At 42.2% G+C, this 20,531-nt stretch overlaps 1 protein-coding gene across 1 annotated transcript in view; it reads left to right on the top strand.

Moving 5' to 3' along the window:
* LOC306962035 (sodium/hydrogen exchanger 5-like) overlaps window positions 1–20,531 on the top strand; it is a 52,482-nt gene that overhangs the window by 2,440 nt on the left and 29,511 nt on the right. Inside the window, exons 2-6 of the mRNA XM_079555056.1 lie at window positions 11,915–12,217; window positions 13,506–13,669; window positions 17,320–17,398; window positions 19,423–19,600; window positions 19,700–19,920. Of these exons, the coding sequence (XP_079411182.1) occupies window positions 11,915–12,217; window positions 13,506–13,669; window positions 17,320–17,398; window positions 19,423–19,600; window positions 19,700–19,920 (945 nt within the window). The remainder of the gene's footprint in view (window positions 1–11,914; window positions 12,218–13,505; window positions 13,670–17,319; window positions 17,399–19,422; window positions 19,601–19,699; window positions 19,921–20,531) is intronic.

Below are 20,531 nucleotides of genomic sequence, written 5' to 3'. Positions count from 1 at the left end.
CAATTTAAAATCAAAATTCTAGCATCTCCTCAATGAGGATTGGTGCATGTCATGAGACGGCTAGCAGTTTTTGGAACCCCACATATTCCTGATATGTGTCGGCAGTTTTTAAGTTGGGAAATGTGGTCGCCGTAACCTGGGCTGTTCAGACCTTCAAAGGCTCAGACGGCAGGTACAAAGAAACAATGATTTAAAATTGTTTTACTCAAGTAGAAGAAAAACTTGTGACCCAAAAGATAAGTGAAGTGGAAGTCACTGCGTAAAGTTTTGGGTTTTAGAAGGCGATTGTTGTATTACCTTAAATCAATCCGTTTTTTTCCAATAATTACGCCCACCAGTCTATAGCAGAAAAATTGCTCTCTCAAAATGGCTGTAGCGAATGTCTTGAAATAGGCCTCTGTCTCTTTAAGAACCTCTGACCCTTTCCGACACGCCCCCTCCACACGCTGTACGCTAATACCCCCCCTTTAAAGTATTCTTAAAGCCACACCGCATAGAATTTTACCCAATAAATAAAATTGAAACACAAGCATTTATTTTAAGACAGGTATTTTCATCACTGAAAAATACATCAAAAATGTATAAACAAGCTTCTATGAGAATCACCTCTCCTAAGATATGACTGTAAACTTTACCGGGAGTGGGTACGTCTCCAGCTCGTCTCCATGGAGATGTGACTGAAGTCAGGACAATTTGAGGTTTTAACAGGTTAGGTCCTCATCAAAATTCATTCTTTGATTACCCAATGCAAAAATAGTGTTTTCTGTGTTGAGTTGGTCATCAGGAGCATGTTTTGTTTTGCCGGCAAAGTATAGTCCAAAATGTTACGCAGTGTACCTTTAAGATAAGTTACACTAATGTTTGTTTGTGCAGGCTCTCTCTCTTGCAACTTACAAGAACGCTAGTAAGTTATAATACACTGATTTAAAATAAACTAGTGTAGTTATTTTGTAGCTTTTGTCACTTTTACAACTCATATGTATCTACTCTCCAGGAGGAAAGAGTCGCCAAAAGGTTTACTCAAGTAAGAGAGTACAGACGTTTCACAATAAAGTTACCCAAACGTAAAACTTACTGTGTGATGAAACTTACTCCGCTTGTTGGACTGGCCAGAATAAGAGCTGGAGGTTATAGTCTGACTCTACAGTATTATTGTGCATGTTTTACGTTGATGACGGGGGAAACCAGAGTGAACCCATAATGAACAGCACGGTTTTCTCATTCCGAGTCCCAGTCCGTACGGTGTGACAAATAACATTGTCTTGTGAATGCTGAGTGTTTAGAGATACGAGTCGGCCGCCGGAGGGAGATTGGACGACACAATAGACTGAGTAAATAGTTCTCCACAGCTACAGGTCCATGCGATAAATCTAGACATTTTTTCAATTAAAGTTCACTGCAGGGTTGTACTGAGCGGTGGTTTGACCCATAATTTACAGTTTAATTTCTTTCTTTTATAACAAAGCTTGAAAAGGCCATGTACTTTATCGTGGTTTTAACTTAGCGCCCTTATGCTGAATTTACCTATTGAGCTTTCAATCTTGAACCCCCACCTGAGCTGAGCACATCAGATGAAAAAGACAACATGGCAACAACGCGAGGAAAAAAGATCAGTTTATTGGGGGGGTAAAGCCGGACTGGAGAAAATGTGCTCGGGTGGTAAGAGGTTCTAAATTCACTGTCTGACCAAAAAGCAAAAGTTGCCACCTCGATTCAATGAAACTGTCCGGCACTGTATTGGAGATGGGTTTTGTTTAATTCCTGCTTGTTTGAGTAAACTTTCTTGTTCATTTTCTCACAACTGTTTCTGGAGTGCTAGAGGAAGTCTCAGCCCCTCAGTGATCGGTTGATTCAGTTTAAACAGTGCACTGCTTCCTCTTTATCTTCAGAGTTTATAATTCCGTGCTTACATTTCTGCCTCTTCGGATGATTTGGAGGGCTATATTTTAAGGATTGGAATTTTTATGGATGTAACATTTCAAACTTCCTCACAGTGACTTAAAACAGCAACAAAACAAGCTGCACAGTGTTTAAAGCAGCACTAAGTAACTTGTTTCCCTTAATAAATCCTTTCCGTAGTGCCTCTGGGGGTAATACAAGTGTTAGGGGCGTGATTGGGGGGTCTTTCATCTCCCCCGGTGTCTCTGGCCAGAAAACCACAATTGCAACTTCGCTGCCACCGGGTCGGAGTCACCAATACAAACTAATAGAATCAACGAAGAAGAAGCTAGCAGGCTAATAGGCAAAGCTAACTGCGGGGTAGCGACCATTAAACAGTGTTTACAGCCAAGTTTGAGTCAAAAAAATGATCTTCATTGTGTAATTGGATGTACAATATCCCTCTGTCCCTTTGTCTTTTCTGTCAGTGTAGTATTTACTCTCACGGACAATTAATGAGTAAAAAAACGTATCATGCTACGACACCTGCAGTGGCGCTTATGGCCTCTAGGGGCAAGAGTTACTTAGTACTGCTTTAAGGTCTAAAAGGGGCAATAACTTATCCAAGATACATTTGACTTTGGTCTCTGACTGGACTAAGCAAGGCAACTAAGACAAAGTTTATTCATAGAACAATTTTCCTGTACAAGGACAACCCAAAATGCAAGAACAACCAGGACTAAAGCAGTGTAGAAAATATATATGGTCTGTGTTGTGGACATGGTTAGATAGATTGGATACTTTAGTGTCGCCTTACTGAGAAATGTGTCTTGGACAACCCGGGCAGGTACAAACAAAAAAACACAGCAGACAATGAAAGACATATAAGACATATACATCAAAAACCACAAACCACACACACACAGTTCAGTTACTCCCAGACCCAAAAGCATTCATGTTTGAACCAACTACAAAGTTAATCTACATCTGAAAGCCACAAAATATCTCCATCGAAAATCTATTCTGCTTCATTTTGTTCGACTGATTTATAGAGAGTGACTCTGTATTGACTTTATTTGGGATGTGAGTGGGGAGCTGCTATTTCTGTTCTGCCTCATTTCACGATGGTCTCCTCAAACGAACAGGGGAGAGGCAACCCAATGATCTTCCCTGCTCTTTAAAATTTGTGATTTTAACTTTACTGTTAGGTTACACCGAACCAGGTTGTAATACCTTATCGAACTTACAAATGTAATGCACAACCAAACAAAATGAAGAATAGAATTTACCCTGAAAAAGAGCTTGAAATGCAATATCTCCTGTTTTCTACCCATAGAAGTAAAAAGAAGCGGAGTATGTGGACAGACAGCAAGTGTACATGTTATAGCCATTTACCAATTAGCCACCAAACAGCTGAAATTATGACTCGACCACATTTAGGTTAGGTCAAAGCCGAGTTAGAAATGATTCATGAATGCAGACTTTACTTTCGATAAAAAATAGCGTATAAGACCTACAGCCTATTATCAGCCTCTTGGTTTGAATTCTATCGTCGTATCATAAGGCAATAAGTCATAGATGCTCAAAGGGAGAATGGCTGAAGCAGGAAGCTCATGAGTGCCTGCTTCCCCCACATTTGCCATAATAAACATTTGCATTTCACAGTGATACAGTGTGAGAACTGTATCCACAACATTGCCTCAGTCATGTTTTTGAAAATATGGTGAAACTCTAAAATATGACTTAGACAGAAGGTGTTCGCCGATAATCCAAGCAGCTGCGTTCAAATAGCAGAATGTAACAAAAATGACTCATGCTATTATACTCGGAGGCTGACGGTAGCTTGCCATCAGTTTGTGAGGATTTGGATGAATAATTGTCCTTGCGGCGCTTTCAAAAGCTATTCATAATGATTGGCCTGCATGTTCTTTGTGGTCGTGAGAAAAACATAGTGTTGTCCTTCAGCATATTGTAAAAGCAAGACAATATTGGGAATAATACCTGTGTGCTTCTGATAATAAGGCCTTTTTATTGATTGTGAACTGGCGGTTAGTGGTTGTTATACATACATATAAAGTCATCCCTGTGAAGAACTGGGATGCTAGAATCACGGTATCATTGCTATAGTACATTGTTGATATTTGGACCCTTCCCCCATGTCTGCATGTATTTGAGAAGAACCATTTTCCCTCGTTGGGACCAGACTGAAGCGTGCTTGTCCCGGCGCACGAGTGACTCACTTTGCAGCTGCACAATCATCCACTTTCTGCTTCTTAATAATGTGGCAATGACTGCAGGCAGACAGGAGGTCCCTCTGTTCTGTGCAGCTGTAACGCTCTCCCCGACCGTTAATGCGCCAAACAAGGCTATTACCACACTGTTGATTGGTTTATTTGCTCACGTTTATGGATTTTATGTAATTTCTCTTGTGGATCAATGAAGTTTGTCTAAGACTTAGCGACGGGAAATTAGATGGCGTCTCTTGGCTTTATAGGTCGTAAAGCGGCGAGACAATTAGAGACAATTTCGTCAATGTGGAAATGTTCCTAGTAACGGCAGCACTTGGCAATAAAGGAAATGCTTCATCTTTGAGCTAAAGCCCGTGCCAAACCTTGACTGCATATTCCGAACCGATGGGTTGATGTCGGTCAAATTGCAATAAGAGGGGTTTGTTTTCTCGTTACCCAAAGGCGTAAATGTGTTGGCAAAAGGAAATGCTAAAGCTAAATATTCCCTAAATGAATGCAAAAGTGAATTGTGGTCTACTGTATGCTTTAACTATGTGTGATGTTAGTAGTTCGTATTTCAGTCTTTACCACAGATGTCAGGTCGAGCCATTCTGTGTAGAGTTTGCGTGTTCTCCCCATGACTCTGTAGGTTTCCCCTGGGCGCTCCGGTTTCCCCTTTCCCCTAAAAACATGGACAATGGAGTTTCATTTGGGACAGGAGCAATCAATCTATACAATTGTTTTGCGTAGCCCAAAATCATCCGTATTCGGCTTCATAAATATTGCTGATTTGCAGACGGGGACAGTTTTGAAATCAGAAATGACACAGACATTATACGATGACACATGCAATCAAATGTTATTGTTGCTCTGGGCGTCCCTGTTTGTAGACCCTCCTTCACGGCAAGGAAAAACTCGAGCGAGAGGTCCACCTAACCTGACTGGACAGGCCCAGCTCTGACATGAGTACCTCTGCTTATAGGGCTGAAGACTGTGGAGCTAACGTCCAGTCCTTGCTGGAGCATCAGGGCAGTAGGGGATAAGGTGAGGGGACTCCTCCAGGGAGAAAGGTCCACAAGTCACTAAATGTGAAACAAGCCCCTTCATTTAAAGCAAAAAATGGACGAGGATAGGATGCAGCGTACAATACTTCCACAGTATTAACACTCTAAGGTCAGCTTTGCTTAGAATGGGTCAAGAGCTGAACCTACCTGAGGCTGAGGCAAAGGCTTTTTCAAAGAGACAAATGTGGGTGCAAGTGTGAGACAATAGATCAGTCAATCAAATCAATTCAAATTTTATTTATAGAGCCCTTTACAACACTCAAGGCGACCAAAGTGCTTTATAATAAAACCACATAAAATCCATTAAAAACATTCATACAACCAAACAATAAAACAGATAAAATGTACTAAAAGTGTCGCCGTGCTACTTAGTGTTAAAAGCCAGTCTGAATAAATGTGTCTTGAGCCTGGATTTAAAAAGGCCAAAGTCAGTGATGGTGCATATCAGGAGGCAGCTTATTCCAGAGTCTGGGTCCAGCTGCTGAAAAGGACCGATCACCCCAGGGCTTGTACTTGGTCCTGGGCACTTCCAGCAAGAGCTGGTTTGACGGCCTCAAGGATCTGCCCGAGTCACGAACAGTTAAAAGTTCAGACAAGTACGAAAGGGCAAGACCAATCAATCAATTGTTTTGTATAGCCCAATATAATAACGGGAGTTGCCTCACAGGACTGTACAAACATTAAAGCAATGAAACACAACAGGAGACAAGACAATGTGAAGTTCAGGCAAATGAAGTATCCAGGCAAACATAATGTACAAAACAAGCATCGGCAGCAGGTGGTGACAAGCCGCGTGGGTGTCTCCCGTCCTTAGACTCTCCGACACGGTGAGGAAAAACTGAAAATCCCAGTGGAAGAAAAAAGAAACCTCGGGGGTGAAAGACAGAAGGAGAGATCCAATCCCATGGACACACAGGCTATAGAGACCTAGGGTGAAGGGGAGCCCCTCAGCAGACGGGCCAAAACCGCAGAGAGCTTCAGTTCTTCTTGTCCAATCCCTGTTGGTTCCTCTGTACCTCCGTTACTCCGTGGACAGGGCTGAAAATTTATGGAATGGAAATGAGTCCATTAAACCCTATTGCCAGGGTGTAGCTATCCATTAATAGCCTAGTTGTGTTAGTAGAACTAATGGGAGACGAGATATCTTGAAAGAATTGATTGTTCTGCTATTATTCAGCTTGTGGTGAAATGCCAAACACTTACTGAGGCTTAAAGGCACCAACATTGTATAAACCTGCTCCTAATATCCTTAATGACAGTTGCTTAAAACTGGACTTTTTCAGAATGTGAACAGAAAGTAGGAGAGGAGATAAATTTAACTTTCTATTCTGGACCCACGTTTCCAGTGAAGTTCAAAAGTTTAAAAACGCTGCTTCTAGGTTTTAAGGTCAGATCGAGAGGAAGGAAGCGGTTTCATCACAGGCCAGTTATTCATAGTGTTTGCTGACTTCAGATGATACGGCTCCCTTTTGCATTTTGCTGAGTCCAGAGGTATTTTGACGGTAGGGCTTTGAGGATAAGTTAAGATATCCTTGCTCATGAGGCGATGTACTGAAGAGAAGAGGAAGTTAACTCATACTACGTACTTGGGTTGGTATGCGTTTTGCAATATTTGGTGATGCCAGAAAGTAAGAGGTGGTTTTCGAAATGTTTGTCTACAAAGCTCAGACTTCTTGCAATTTATATTTTTGCCTTATACATCTACCTGCTGCTTTTGTTTCCAGTAAAAAGTGGATTTCTAATATGATAATTAGAAGAAGCCTGGACCTGTCATAATGGGGTGTTACATAAGGCCTACTATTAGCTGTTGCATTAATATCACTGTCTGCATAAATGTCCCGTGGAGCTGAATGTTCCCGGTCGTCGGTGCGTCTGGTGAGTGGGAGGATCAGCTGCTGGAGATTTCTTATGTACAACCTGCCTCCACCACCAAAATACTCAGACATGAGAGACCGCAGATTAACAGTATTTTACTCATTACTAGCGCCGGGTACCTCTCTGATTTGTTTTTCTTGACACCAGCGCTTTAACGGTACCTGGTTTACAATGCCAGTACTTGAATGATGCTTTGTTCATTGCCCATTCATTATTCATTATCTGGAACCAGAAAAAAGATTAGGCAGAAGTTCATGCGTCCCATTTTTGGAGGGAAACGAGTAGTTGATTTGTGCTGGGAGAACTTATTTACTTGTTCTGTTTCAGGATCCACCAGCCATTGAAACCTGATATCTAAATACCTGTATAAGTTCTTCAATACCAATATACCAAATTTGTTCAATACCAGTTATGTCAAAACTTTGAATGGAACGCAGCCCTACCATGTGTTCCAGACGGACAAAAGGTCTTAACGATAACCTTTAAAGCAGTACTAAGTAACGTGTTTGTCTTAATAAATCCCTTTCGTAGTCCCTCTGGGGGTGATACAAGTGTTTATGGGATGGCCACTTTAAACAGTATTTTCAGCCAAGTTTGAGTGAAAAAAAATATTTCCATTGTATAACTGGATGTACAATAACCCTCTCTCCTTTCGCCTTTCCTGTCAGCGTAGTATTTACTCTACGAGACAATTAATAAGTTAAAAAATAACTTGCTACGACACCTGCAGTTGCGCTTTTGGCCTCTAGGGGCAAGAGTTACTTAGCACTGCTTTGAAGCAGGAATAATTTGCTAAATCAACTTTTTAAGAGAGTTCTTACCCTTTTTATGACATGGGGAGACAATGAGACCTCCAAACAGAAAGGCCCAATCTCGCCTGGAATTGAACCTGGGACCTTCTTGCCACACCACTGTGCCAGCCTGGTGTAATGTAGTTTGTGGCAGCAGCAACATCAGGCCCAGGGGCGAAATCCGGCCTTCTCGCATTTGGCCATCGGCATGATTTTGATAAATATTATGACACAACAGATCAAACACTTGAAAACATAGAAATAAACCAGCTAGTCCAGGAAAAAAACGTTATAGCCTGTTTAGTGTATTTTCCAGTAGCCCTTAGCATTAGCCATCCAACATTGCATATTAGAAACAATCTAGATGTTTTAAGCTGTTGTCATCTATTAATCACATTTAGGTGAAGTCAAAGCCTAGAAAGTTAGAAATCATTAATGAAAGTACAGATTGTTTAAGATTTGACTTAAGCTAACAATTAGCTTATACGTTTTTGCTTATAGTTCGGGAAATTCCACAGTTACCATGGGGATGCGCCATCTTTGCAGTTGTTAGCATACATTTCCATTGACTAACATTAGCTAAAAACAGTATAAAAAGTGGAGAAAATAGCCGTGGAAGAACTCCGTTAGCTGCTGAGTTACTGCTAGTAACACACTGTGGTGTCCAAGTGTTTTAATGTGAACAATAACTCCAGTATTTTTACAATTGCTGCTAATCCCATAATGCTTCGCCATATGACGTCACATTCCCAAACTTTATTGTGGGTTCGGATACACATCCAGTAGCCACATCATCTTATAATACGTTAATGATGAAGAAAACATGGAAATTCTATAAATGCCATGAAACTGATGTGTCAGACATTGCCTTTAATACCCATAGGGACTGGCTTCACCATTCATTCGTGTTGGGAGAGAGCGCTCAATGCAAAGAGGTGCGGACAAACATTGGCTAACAGATGTAGCTAACGGCGTTTCTGCGATGTCTGTGGTTGTTTCAGGAGGAGGATCCTGCTTAGGACTGGCTAAATCCCCAAGCAACTGGAAATGTTAATGTTTCCTTGTTGCTGTTTCTCTTGTGCACATCATCTCCCATAGCAACCCATGCTTTGCCCCAGTGAGGTAACTTTAGCCCCAAGAGGACACCTGCAAGTGACAAAAACAACAAAAGCAACACCTCCACTGTCTGTCCATGAATGTTTGTAAAATAGGGCAGTTGACCTGTTTGTATGACGCTCCAGGGAGAATCTACAGAAAGAATGTCCTGGATGGAAAGGATTTGCTTTTTGTATGAAACAAGTGAGAGAGAATTGATAGGCAGCAGTGGGCGGTATTGTGTGGAGTTCAGGCTTGAATGTTTTTATATCATTATGACCGAAATCCACTTTTATTGTTGGTAGAAGGCAGCCACATCCAACATCACTTTTTCTCTCTCTGGTCCTCTGCTTTAAGGCTTTGATGGCTCACTGTGCAGATGATTCACGTGCACTGTAGATACATTTTGGAGTAATTTTAAAGAGGGGGTATTATGCTTTTTTCAATCACATAGTCTATATCACACTACAATGATGACGAAACCTTCTGTTGGTCTGTAACTGCAGTAAATTAGAATAACTGTATTGCTCTCTCAAAATGGCTGTAGTGAATGTCTTGAAATAGGCCTCTGTCTCTTTAAGAACCTCTGACCCTTTCCGACACGCCCCCTCCACACGCTGTCTGTGGCATCAGTGGGGAGGGGGTTCTGCTGAGGAGCAGTGATTGGTTACTCGGCTGGTGATGAAAGCTCGGAGGCGTCTCCAGGAGGTGGGGGCGTTCCTAGGAGGACTCAGGCAAACCCATCCCTAAAATGGCTGCCTTCAGAGTTTTTACAGATTACTCAAAAACACGTGAATGTGCCAAGGCAACACTTGTTTTTAATGAGGGAATGACATAATAACATGATGTAAAGCTTGAAAAAGTCGATTTTGCATAATACCCCCCTTTAAGTGTTTGGCCTCGGATACGTCGTGCATGATTTATTGGGTTTTACAGCAACTTTTGTCTATAGTTTTTAATTCTAAATATTATTGATTTGTCAAAGTTATTATTTATTTAAATAGAACTAGCAATAGTGGTGTACAACAACACGGAGACGCTCCTAGTACGCTCCTTGCTAGACATTTGGCCACAAAAAAGTAGCTTCTTCACAGACTGTAGACAAAAAACCCAGGCCTCTTGTACCAGAGACTCCTCTCATCCATCACTCTTGGTTAAAAACGCATCAAAGCATCAGCCCCGTCAGTCTCTGTCATCCCCGTGAACAATAATCTCATTCTATAATCTAAATTAATCTGGTTTTACTGCGCGAGAAGCATCTGTTTGCTCCTCCGGTGTCTGCGCCTTTGTTATTTTTAGTTTTCCATTTCTTCTCTGCACCTGCACAAAGCACAATAGGACGCCGACCCCATTTCTGTCTCCGTGACTAAAGCTTGTAATTTAACACTGTAGAAAAAGCAGTTGTCCGGGGCTGCGTATTCTTTTGTATTCAGAGGTGAAAGCACTCTGAAGTCTACGTTCAAGAAAAAAAAAATTCTCACAGTTTTCACCAGCTATGATTTTTTTTTAAAAACTTCACTAAATGTTTCAAAGTTATGAATGACGTTAAGTTGAATAACGTCATCATTACATACTTAAGTAATGTTTCACTGTTTTCACAATGTATTATGATTGTATGACTATAATCAAAACCATGGACAGCATTGTAATACCTGATTTTTCCCTTTTCCAGGCCATAATGTAGAGAAACACTGTATAAACGCTGAACTGTTATCTTTGGTTCCATTCATTCATAACTTATTCATAACTTACTTTTTATAATAGAGGCAAAGTGGAGCTTTTGCCGTCCCCTACAAACTCATTATGTTACTCAAGGTTCAAGATCAATTTAAAAAATGCCTTATGATTCTATTCGCTACTTGTGCAATACCATAATGCATTGCGCCTTGTGGGGTTCGCTGCTGTAAACAATATGGCGTTACGAGCTGTCATCGAAGAGACAACTATTAATCTTCCAAATGCCATAACAATTATCCAATTCCACTAAACCAAAGGTAATAAAAATCTTTACCTTTTTATCTATTGATTTTGAAAAGTCGATCGGGAAAAAAGCTCTCGTTTGCTTCGTGTGTACAGAGCTTTGTAGTTCCGGATTACGTTTTTGATTGTTGGAGCAATTAAGAGCACAGCAGAAGTTGTTTTTCATCATTGTTTGGCTGTAGCTTCACTCGCACTCAAAGGCCCGGAGCAGGGTTTTCTCACACCCCACAAACTGCAGGTGGAAATCAGCAAAACGCAACATAGTCCAAAGTAGAAAATGAATCCACAGCGTCACACTCGTCTAGCATCATGACAGGATTGGCTGTTGTTGAATCACAAACTTTTAAAGTGTAATAATAAAATACCACCTCCATTACTTCACTGCCTCTTCTGTCCGTGGCCTCACCCTGCTACATCCTTCACCGGTGTCCTGTACCACCACCAGTGTCCAGGCACCGTGGGAAGACATCCCTAACTCGAACCTACCCATCCATACTAGCTATAATTCGTAAAGCGATATCTACTCCTGGGGCCTGATCGCCAAAATATTCATGTTAATAAATCTTTCTAATCGACTCTGAGTCTATCCAGGTTGAAATGTACTTGTACTTGGTCCCTAATTTCTCTTAACTGCTACAAAAATAAAAGGTGCATGCCCTTGAAAAGTGGATGACATAAAATGAGATTCAATAGAAATGCACTTTTTGTCACAGGTAGAAGAATACCACAACAACAAAGATTAGTTCTACCGCCTCACATAAAACTTAATATTGGACTCAGGCGACTGAATGTGCCACTAGTTAGTGACTGTGTTCCTTTTATATATTTATATTTCACTCACTAGAGCATAGGAAGGCCTAAAGTCACTTGGATAGGCTTGATACTGTGAACTAAAATGGGCAATATTTGTTTGTATATTCGACTTTATTATAATCTTTCATCTTGCTCCTCCATTACAAGTCCCTCACAGCAGCCCCTCTCTCTCTCTCTCTGTGGTCCACAGTGTTCCACTTCTCCCAGCGCTTCACCAAAGTGGTCCCGGAGAGCTGCCTGCTGATCCTGCTCGGCCTGGTTCTGGGCGGGATCGTGCTCATAGCCAATAAGAAGCAGCTGTACCAGTTGGAGCCCGCCCTCTTCTTCCTGTTCCTGTTGCCGACCATCGTGGGGGACGCGGGGTACTTCATGCCGGCGCGACTTTTCTTCGATAATCTTGGCGCCATTTTGACCTACGCCGTGGTCGGGACGCTGTGGAACGCCTTCTGCACCGGGTTCTGCCTCTATGCCGCGAAAGTGCTAAATGTCATCGGTCAGTCACAAATTAAAGGAGTATTTCCAGTGATAAATAAGTATTTGACTTTGTACACTTTTTACAAGACCACAGCCAACTCTCATTCACAAACCACATTCACACCGGCAAGGAGGGTGACAGATTCGCTGTGGAATAGGAGCCCTAGTGCAGACGGTTAAAGAACTGATTTTGACGTTTTAAGCGCTCTAGGGGGCTAACCTGGCTAACACCAGACTGCTGTGTGCGCTCGAATCATTTCGAACTGCACAGCAGCCTGGGGACCATGGCCGAAATTTTCGCATGGATTTGGGAACCAATCACAGAACGAGGAGGGACGGATCAAACATGACAGCAGCAGACGCAACGCTATTTTTCGATCAAGCTTTAGGCCGTGTTCTAAATAGTTTAGCTCAAAAGTTTACAGCGGTACGTCATACGTCATCTCATACGATGATACGATTGGCTGTGGCTACGTGCAGACACATGATAGACATTCGTAGCGCCCAATAAACGGCTATGGATGATCATAAACCACACCTCTCCTACAAGAAAATGAATTGGTGGTCCCCAGACTAGATATCACTTGTTATTTTAGTCTGGCATTAGCCAGGCTACTATTTAACTAGAAAAGATCAGGAGTATTGGCCCAAGAGGGGTGAGTATAGTGGTTAATTTAGTGATTGGGGACCCACTCTGGCACCCAGAGGAAACCTGTGGAGGGATGCAGGGAGCGGACGTAAAAGCACTGCTGGCCCAATAATCAATGCTGGGATCTTTTTGGTTGCGTTCACGTTAGGGATGTCCCGATCCCCTTTTTTGACTTTTCACGCTGGCCAATACCGATCTAATAGTATGTTTGTATATTGTATAGTTAAAGTTTTATATAATTAGACCTATATATATTGGCTTCTATCTTATATCTATGTCAGGGACCCTTGTGACTCAATGGGAGGGTGACAGTTTTTGAAATAAATCTTTAAACTGAAGAGCTACAAAAGTTCCTCCTCGCTCATTTGGCTCATTTGGCCCATTTGGTCGTGATTGGTTATGATTGGATCCACAGTGGCCAACATGAAGCACCTTTTTTTGAATAATGGCACCGCATTTGCCCGAGTTTAATAGATAAAAATCCAAAAGCTTTTCCGTGTATTTTTTATAGTATGACTTTATACTTCATATGTAGTTGTCTAGAATGAGAAGCAATGGTCGGTTTTCCTCTCATAAGACCTGCTATTATAGAACTGTATGTTACTATTCAGTTGTATCTACTGTTCCTCATGTCTCCCCTCTCTTTCCGGGTGCACAGACGCTAAAGTCCAGGCCGATCTGATGGACTTCCTGCTTTTCGGGGCTCTGATCTCCGCCGTCGACCCCGTGGCGGTGCTGGCTGTGTTTGAGGAAGTGCACGTCAACGACACGCTCTTCATCATCGTGTTCGGGGAGTCTCTGGTCAACGACGCCGTCACCGTAGTGAGTCACACATGACCACGCAGACAGGAAGTGTTTCTGTAGCAACCGCAGGGCTCGTAAAGGTCAGGTAAAGGCCAGGTTAGCGCACGGAGGAGTTATCGGGCCCTTGATGTTTAATGGAATAGGAGTCATGGGATGATTATCTTCATGTTTTTGCATTCACATCGGGAAAGATGACTCACTTTTTCAAACGACTGAAGCAAACAAGACTTGGAGTCTGGAGCGTTGTAAAGACTACTGTGATCGAAAGGAAAGGCGCCATGCTGACCACCCATACAGCCGCCGGGTCACCGAATGGTCAAACATGCACAAAATATCAACTGCTTAAAATGTGATACAAAGTGCAAGACCAGATATCAGATCACAGATTACACACTTCTGTTTTCTGCAACCATTTGGGAGACACACAAGACCCCCAAAATGAGGGATGACCACATTTTCTCAAGTTTGGCTTTACCCAAGTCTAATCGCTTCTTGAAAAAAGTGGATAAAATGGCGTCAAAAACGAGAAGAAAAAGACGATTAAAAAAAGCGCAACAAAAATGTGACAAAAAGCAACAGGAAAATAGGGGGAAAAGCGATGAAAGTGCTGCAAAAAAGTGACAAAAACTCAAAAAAGTGGCAAAGATTAAATGAAAAAGAACATGTAAAGCAGGGGTGTCCAAACTTTTTTCATGGGGGGCCGCATATTGAAGTGTACACGGGGTGAAGGGCCGTAGATCAGTAGTTAGTGCCGCAAAACCTTCGACTAGCAGAGGTTTAAATTGTGCCCCATACCTCTATTTAAGCTTAAAACCTTCAGGCCAGCTCTGTCTCACAGTAAAATGTTAGTTGTTTGGTTAGAATTGTATAGAATTATTACATTTCAAGTAAAAAGGTCCATCTCTGGTGACGTGTACCGATACAGCAAGAGGGCCGCACTTTGGACACCCCTGATGTAAAAAGTGACGTCAAAAACAAGGCAAACAACTCAAGGAAAAGATCTGTTTAGATGAGTTTTGTAGATCTTTGCTTTCAAATGAGGCGTTACACTGGCCTATAGGCTGTAAACTCCAGTCGAGTCTTTCAGATTTGGGTAAAGCCGACAAAATGTGCTCGGTTTAGGCGGGTGATAAGAGGGTAGAGGTGCATGTGGAAAAAAACACCCCTTGAGAATTTGATTTTTTAGTAGGATTTGTCTTTATTTTTATTGCAAAATGAATATCACAATAACACAATAGTCTTTGAGAGCTCTCCCTTGCATTGCAGCATAGCTATGGCCCAGTGGTCAGCATGGCTCTTTAATGTCCATCACACTGGCCTCTATGATGCTCCAGGATCAATTCTGCTGACGGAGCCTCTCACCAGAACAATTGATTCTAACGCTGTAGAAGCCATTGTGATCAAAAGTAAAGGCGCCATGCTGACCACTCATACAGCCATTGGGACACGAAAAGTCAAATTGTACCAAGTGTATTTTCTCTAGTTCGGCTTTACCAAAAGAGCTCACAGACCAGTGTAACACCTTATCTGTTTTATTGTCACAGTTTGAAACATTTGTTGTGTTTTCATAGTTTTTGGTTGTTTCTGTTGCTTTCTCATCTGCTTTTTTTGTTGCTTTTTCATCACTTTTTCGTCGTGCTTATGTCGCTCTGTTATTTTTTCACTTCATTGTTGTGTTTCTCATTTTCGTCGCTATTTTGATGCTTTTCTCAAACTGGAGAACTGGAGAAAATGTGCTCGGGTTGGCGTTAAGAGGTTAATGTGACGCGGCGTTGAAGTGTGACATGAAGCTTGTTGTGACTGCTCTCTCACATCTGATCTGACTTCTCTTTTGGGAGAGAATTGCCATTGGCAGCGAGTCTCCTGATTGGCTCTTGTCACGGAAGCGTCACTCAAATCACAGCCCACAATCATAATTATCGCCGTACTCGGAAAGATATATTGGGATCAGTAATATCCCGTCTTTATACTCCCAGCCAGCAGAATTCTCCCTCTTTAAATTTTGTGTCTTTGGAAAAACCATAAAGAGGCAAACGGCCACACGCTGAGGAACTATTTTTACACCTTCCTGGGGCCCAGTCAAAATAAAGTGGATTAACTGTAACTCTGTAATCCCAAACAGCACTCAGAAAATGAGCTAATCCCATCGGCTAATGGAACAACTATGTTATACTGTAAACACAAACTGAGGAGGTCCATCCATTTACATTCATCTGCATGTTCTGAGCTGGTAATGTTGTAGAATAGAAGAAAGATGGTGCTGGGGAAATATATTGTCACCAACTTCCTGAAATGCCATCAGGGAAAGTCTTATTTTCAATACAAATACATACTTTTCATTAATAACTAGCTTGAAATACCAAGGTTAAGGGTTCCAAAGTAAGAACTATTCATGTTGTTCCGTCATCAAAAACATACCTGGGGTTGTTTTGAGCCACTCATGTATGTTTGAGTAATCTTTGAATCTTTCGCGGTAGTTATTTAAAGTACTAGCTCATGCAAAAACATAACATTTTACCCAAAGATCCTCCCACGGTTCCACGTTACCAGGAAGAGCTGTAGTAATGCTGATGTCCAACAGTGATGGCATCAAAGGGGAGGTTTTGAAGAAGAAGAAGAAGAAGAAGAAGAAGAAGAAGAAGAAGAAGAAGAAGAAGAAGAAGAAGAAGAAGAAGAAGAAGAAGAAGAAGAAGAAGAAGAAGAAGAAGAAGAAGAAGAACAAGAAGAACAAGAAGAACAAGAAGAACAAGAAGAACAAGAAGAGAAGGAAGAAGAACAAGAAGAGGAGGAAGAAGGAGAAGAGGTTTTCACACCATATGCTCCTCCCACTCCCTCTTCTTTCTCCCCTTTGCTGCGCAGCTGTTTCAATAAAGAGAAAATAAAAGCTGTAAACGGCTGTAGTGAAGCTATGGAGAGCGATTTTTACTTCGCAATGAAAGGGTTGAGCTTTACAAGAGATCAAGAGTTGGAGAAAGGACCTCAAGAGGAGGAGAAAACATCCAAAGATTACTCTAAGATGCGCTAGCGGCTCAGAACACAGCTCCAGGTGTGTTTTTGACGAGAGAACAGCATTGTAACTTTTTAGAAAGTTCTTAAGAGTCAATTTAGCATTTTCTAACAAACCAAAATGTAAGATAGCGGTAAATTTATAACCAAATGTCTGAAAAAAGCCAAAAAAAAATCTTTAAAAAGTCTGAAAATTCCAACTAGTTTTCATTCAGGTGATTTTTTTAGGCGATTGTCTATTCCACGATTCATCAAAGAAATGCCGATATTCGTGTAATCATGCTTTCTTGTATATTAAATCCGTGTTGTGGTGTATTACAGGCCACATATGGGTGAGACCGGAGTCACCTGCCGTCTAAGCGTCTTATAAAATCACTGCTTTCACAAACTCACCGTGACATAGTTTTAGTTTGAGCCGGTCGACCTTTTAGTCCGATTATGACTGACCGCTACATGTTTGCTTTGGTTTAGTTGTAAACAGCAAATTAGTTTAATGGGCCATATGATGACCCATTATTAAAGCGACAAAGTGGGGCACTGCCATGGCGTGTTTTTGTCCGGGATAAAAGCATAGTCTTCACTCTTTATGAGATATTGTGGACCTTATTTCCATCCGCATGTTTTTTTTCCTTCTAATATATTCTCTCCTTCTCCAATTTTAGGTGCTGTACAAAGTCTACATCTCTTTTGTGCAAGTGGGAGCAGCGAATGTGCAGACAGCCGACTACTTCAAAGGCGTGGGTGAGAGGCAGATTACAATCTTGGCATTCTTAACTCTCAAGTCACTAAATACGTTTTAAGACTGTGGATTTTATTATGAAACTTTATCATTATGCTAATCCTTTGCACAGTTTGAGTAGTGCTAATATAGTGTTGATTTCAGCCAAATAATAGGAAAGCTTCAAATGCATTGTGTTATGGAGAAGGCTGGGAAACTGGCACTGGTGATGTCGAGGTTTGAGAAGAAGTGACAAGTGCCTTCATTGTCATTAAAAAGCATTGTTCAATCAAAAAAAATATGCCCCAAAACTCATTTAGATGCAGGTTTTACAGTCAGGCTTTGTCAGTTTTACCCTTTTTGTTCCATTTGCTTTGAAAGAATCCAACTTTTCCGTCATCCTTCTGTTCCTCGATACGAGAACTTTCACCGGCTGTCGCCTGTATACACCCTGGAATAGTTCTCAGAAATACCAAATATTTACTCTGTAACTTTGGAATGTTTAACCTCTCAACCCCCTCCTGAACAGAGCACATTTTCTCCAGTTTGGCTTTACCCAAATCTAAAAGGTTCTTGGAAAAAGTGTCAAAATAGCAATGAAAAGTGACCCGGTAGGAGCTCGGAGTAGAGTCACTGCTCCTTCACGTCAAAAGGAGCCAGCTGAGGTGGCTCGGGCATCTGTTCCGGATGCCTCCTGGTCGCTTCCCTCGGGAGGTGTTCCAGGCATGTCCTATCGGGAGGAGGCCTCGTGGAAGGCCCAGGGCACGCTGGTGTCTAGAACCTGGGACTGTGTCTCTGAGCTGGCCTGGTGTCGCCTCGGGGTCCCCCCAGAACAGCTGGAGGAGGTGTGCGTCTCAAATTGAGAAATTTGAGACTGAAGCGGAAGAAAATGGATGGATGAACTGGAGAAAATGCAGTCGGTTAAGGTGGGGGTTAGGGGGTTAAATGTGTCGGGCGGGAGGGGAAGTTGGTACGTTTTTTTAGCTGGGGTGGATCGGCACGTGCAGCTGTTTTGATCATGTTTCTGCAGTGTGGAGAGCCCGCACTTTTCAATAACAGCGTCAGAGCGGGACCTGCAGTCTATTCTTGTTCTCTCGGGCCAATGTTTAATTCCACATGAAGTACATGATGTGCGATGTAATGTATGTAATGTAAAGAGGAAGTGGCCTCTTTTTATAAGCAACAGCTTATAGCCAATGGCCACAAGCACTGACGCAGGAGAAATGTGCGTGCAGGATACGCGCTCTCCGCCTTAGCCACTTGCGAGAGGGCGTCGCAAGAAGAGGCGACCGCTCTGATAGGAGCACCGCTGACGTTCATTTCCTCGTTTACATCGCGCTGGCTTGCGTTCTTCCTTAGGCCTGATAGGCTCTCACAGGTCAAACTAAAGACTTTATTAACCCCATCGTGAGCTAAACAATGTTCATGGTCTGGAGTGGCAAGATCACGCTCTTACAAAGAGCAAAATGTTACGTCATTGTCTGCATTTTCAAACACAAGATCGGGCCCTAAATGTTTTAGTGTTGCTCAAATCTGACAAACAAAACATAAAACAATCCTAATATTTCCAAAGAATGCACCAACATTTGATAGAGCACACAAATCTCAATGCACGTCACAAGAAACCAACAAAAAAATAATCACGATTATTTTCCCCATTTTGATCGATCTCGATTTTTGATTAAAAAACACATCTTGCTGATTCATAAAATTAGATACATCTTTTATTCAAACCTCAGCTCAAACAAAAACAAATACTTTCAAGTCTCATTTAACAAACAAAAGTCTTCCATTCTTCCGTCCATACTCCCAAACTAGGGACTGTTTGTGCCAAAGAAATGACTGTAAACCTGTCGATTATTGAGATTGACCAAAGTAGAGTTTGCGATTTGCCCAGCCCTACAAAAAAACTGAATTAAAGTTTAGATGAGAAACTACTCCGACTTGAGTAAACTGAACACTACCAGCCTAAATGAGTAGTTCATCCACAAAATCTCCAAATGTAACTTATTTCTCCCCTGTTGTGTCTGGCTTCTCTCCCGGTCAGCCTCGTTTCTGATCGTGAGCATCGGGGGCACGCTGGTCGGCCTGGTGTTCGCCGTGATCCTGGGCTTCATCACCCGCTTCACAAAGAAGGTCCGCATCATCGAGCCGCTGTTCGTCTTCCTGCTGGTGTACCTGGCCTACCTCACCGCTGAGCTCTTCTCCCTCTCCGCCATCTTATCGTGAGCCGCTGGACTTACTTTTTGTTTTGAAAAGTCTGTCGGGGGGAAAAAATGAATGGGTCTTTTACTTCTAGACGCTTCTCTCGTCTTTCCCCCCAGCATGACGTTCTGCGGCATCGGCGCGAACAAATACGTGGAGGCGAACATCTCCCAGAAGTCGCGCACCACGGTCAAGTACACCATGAAGACTCTGGCCAGTATCGCGGAGACCATCATCTTCATCTTCCTGGGCATCTCTGCGGTGGACAAGTCCAAATGGGCCTGGGACACCGGGCTGGTCTCCTGCACGCTGGTCTTCATCCTCGTCTTCAGAGCCATGGGTCAGTACAGGCAAACGGAACATGAAGACATCGCTGTACAACGGTCACAGCTTTGTTTATTTATTCTTCTGGTGTGCTGTATCTCCCCTCGGTACATTTAGTATTCTCCAAGTGTCCACTCTGGTGAAAGCTTTGGCATTTACCGCTGAGATGTGACATTTGGGTTTGATGCCACTCTGTCCTCGCATTGTTTGTGCAAAAGAGGAGAGTGTCTCTGCTGCTTGGTGTAAAACAAGAATGACTTACCCCCAGTCTCCACACTGTCTGTGTTCGCCTCGTTCCATGCCGCCCCGTCCTCCGCTGCGAATGCATTGCTATTTTAATTGTTAAAGGATCTATATCATGCTATTTTAGCCATTCCAAAGTTAAGTATAGGCATTTATATGAATGATTTTACCTCTACCACTATTGAGCACTCATTTTTGTGATAAATATAAGTGTTTTCTGGAGGTATTTTTCAAACCCGGAAGACACAACGCTTCGATTCAGTTAACTCCGCCCCCTCTCTCCGCACATACAACTTTACCGTAATATAAATAAACAACAATAATGATGCAGTTATACGGAGTTGACATCTGCAACACAGCTTCATAAATGGCTAACACACATGC

Source organism: Gobius niger, assembly GCF_951799975.1.
Source record: "Gobius niger genome assembly, chromosome: 4".
Lineage (NCBI taxonomy): Eukaryota > Metazoa > Chordata > Actinopteri > Gobiiformes > Gobiidae > Gobius > Gobius niger.
Note: the sequence above shows the minus strand (reverse complement) of the source record. Positions and strands in the feature narration are given on the sequence as shown.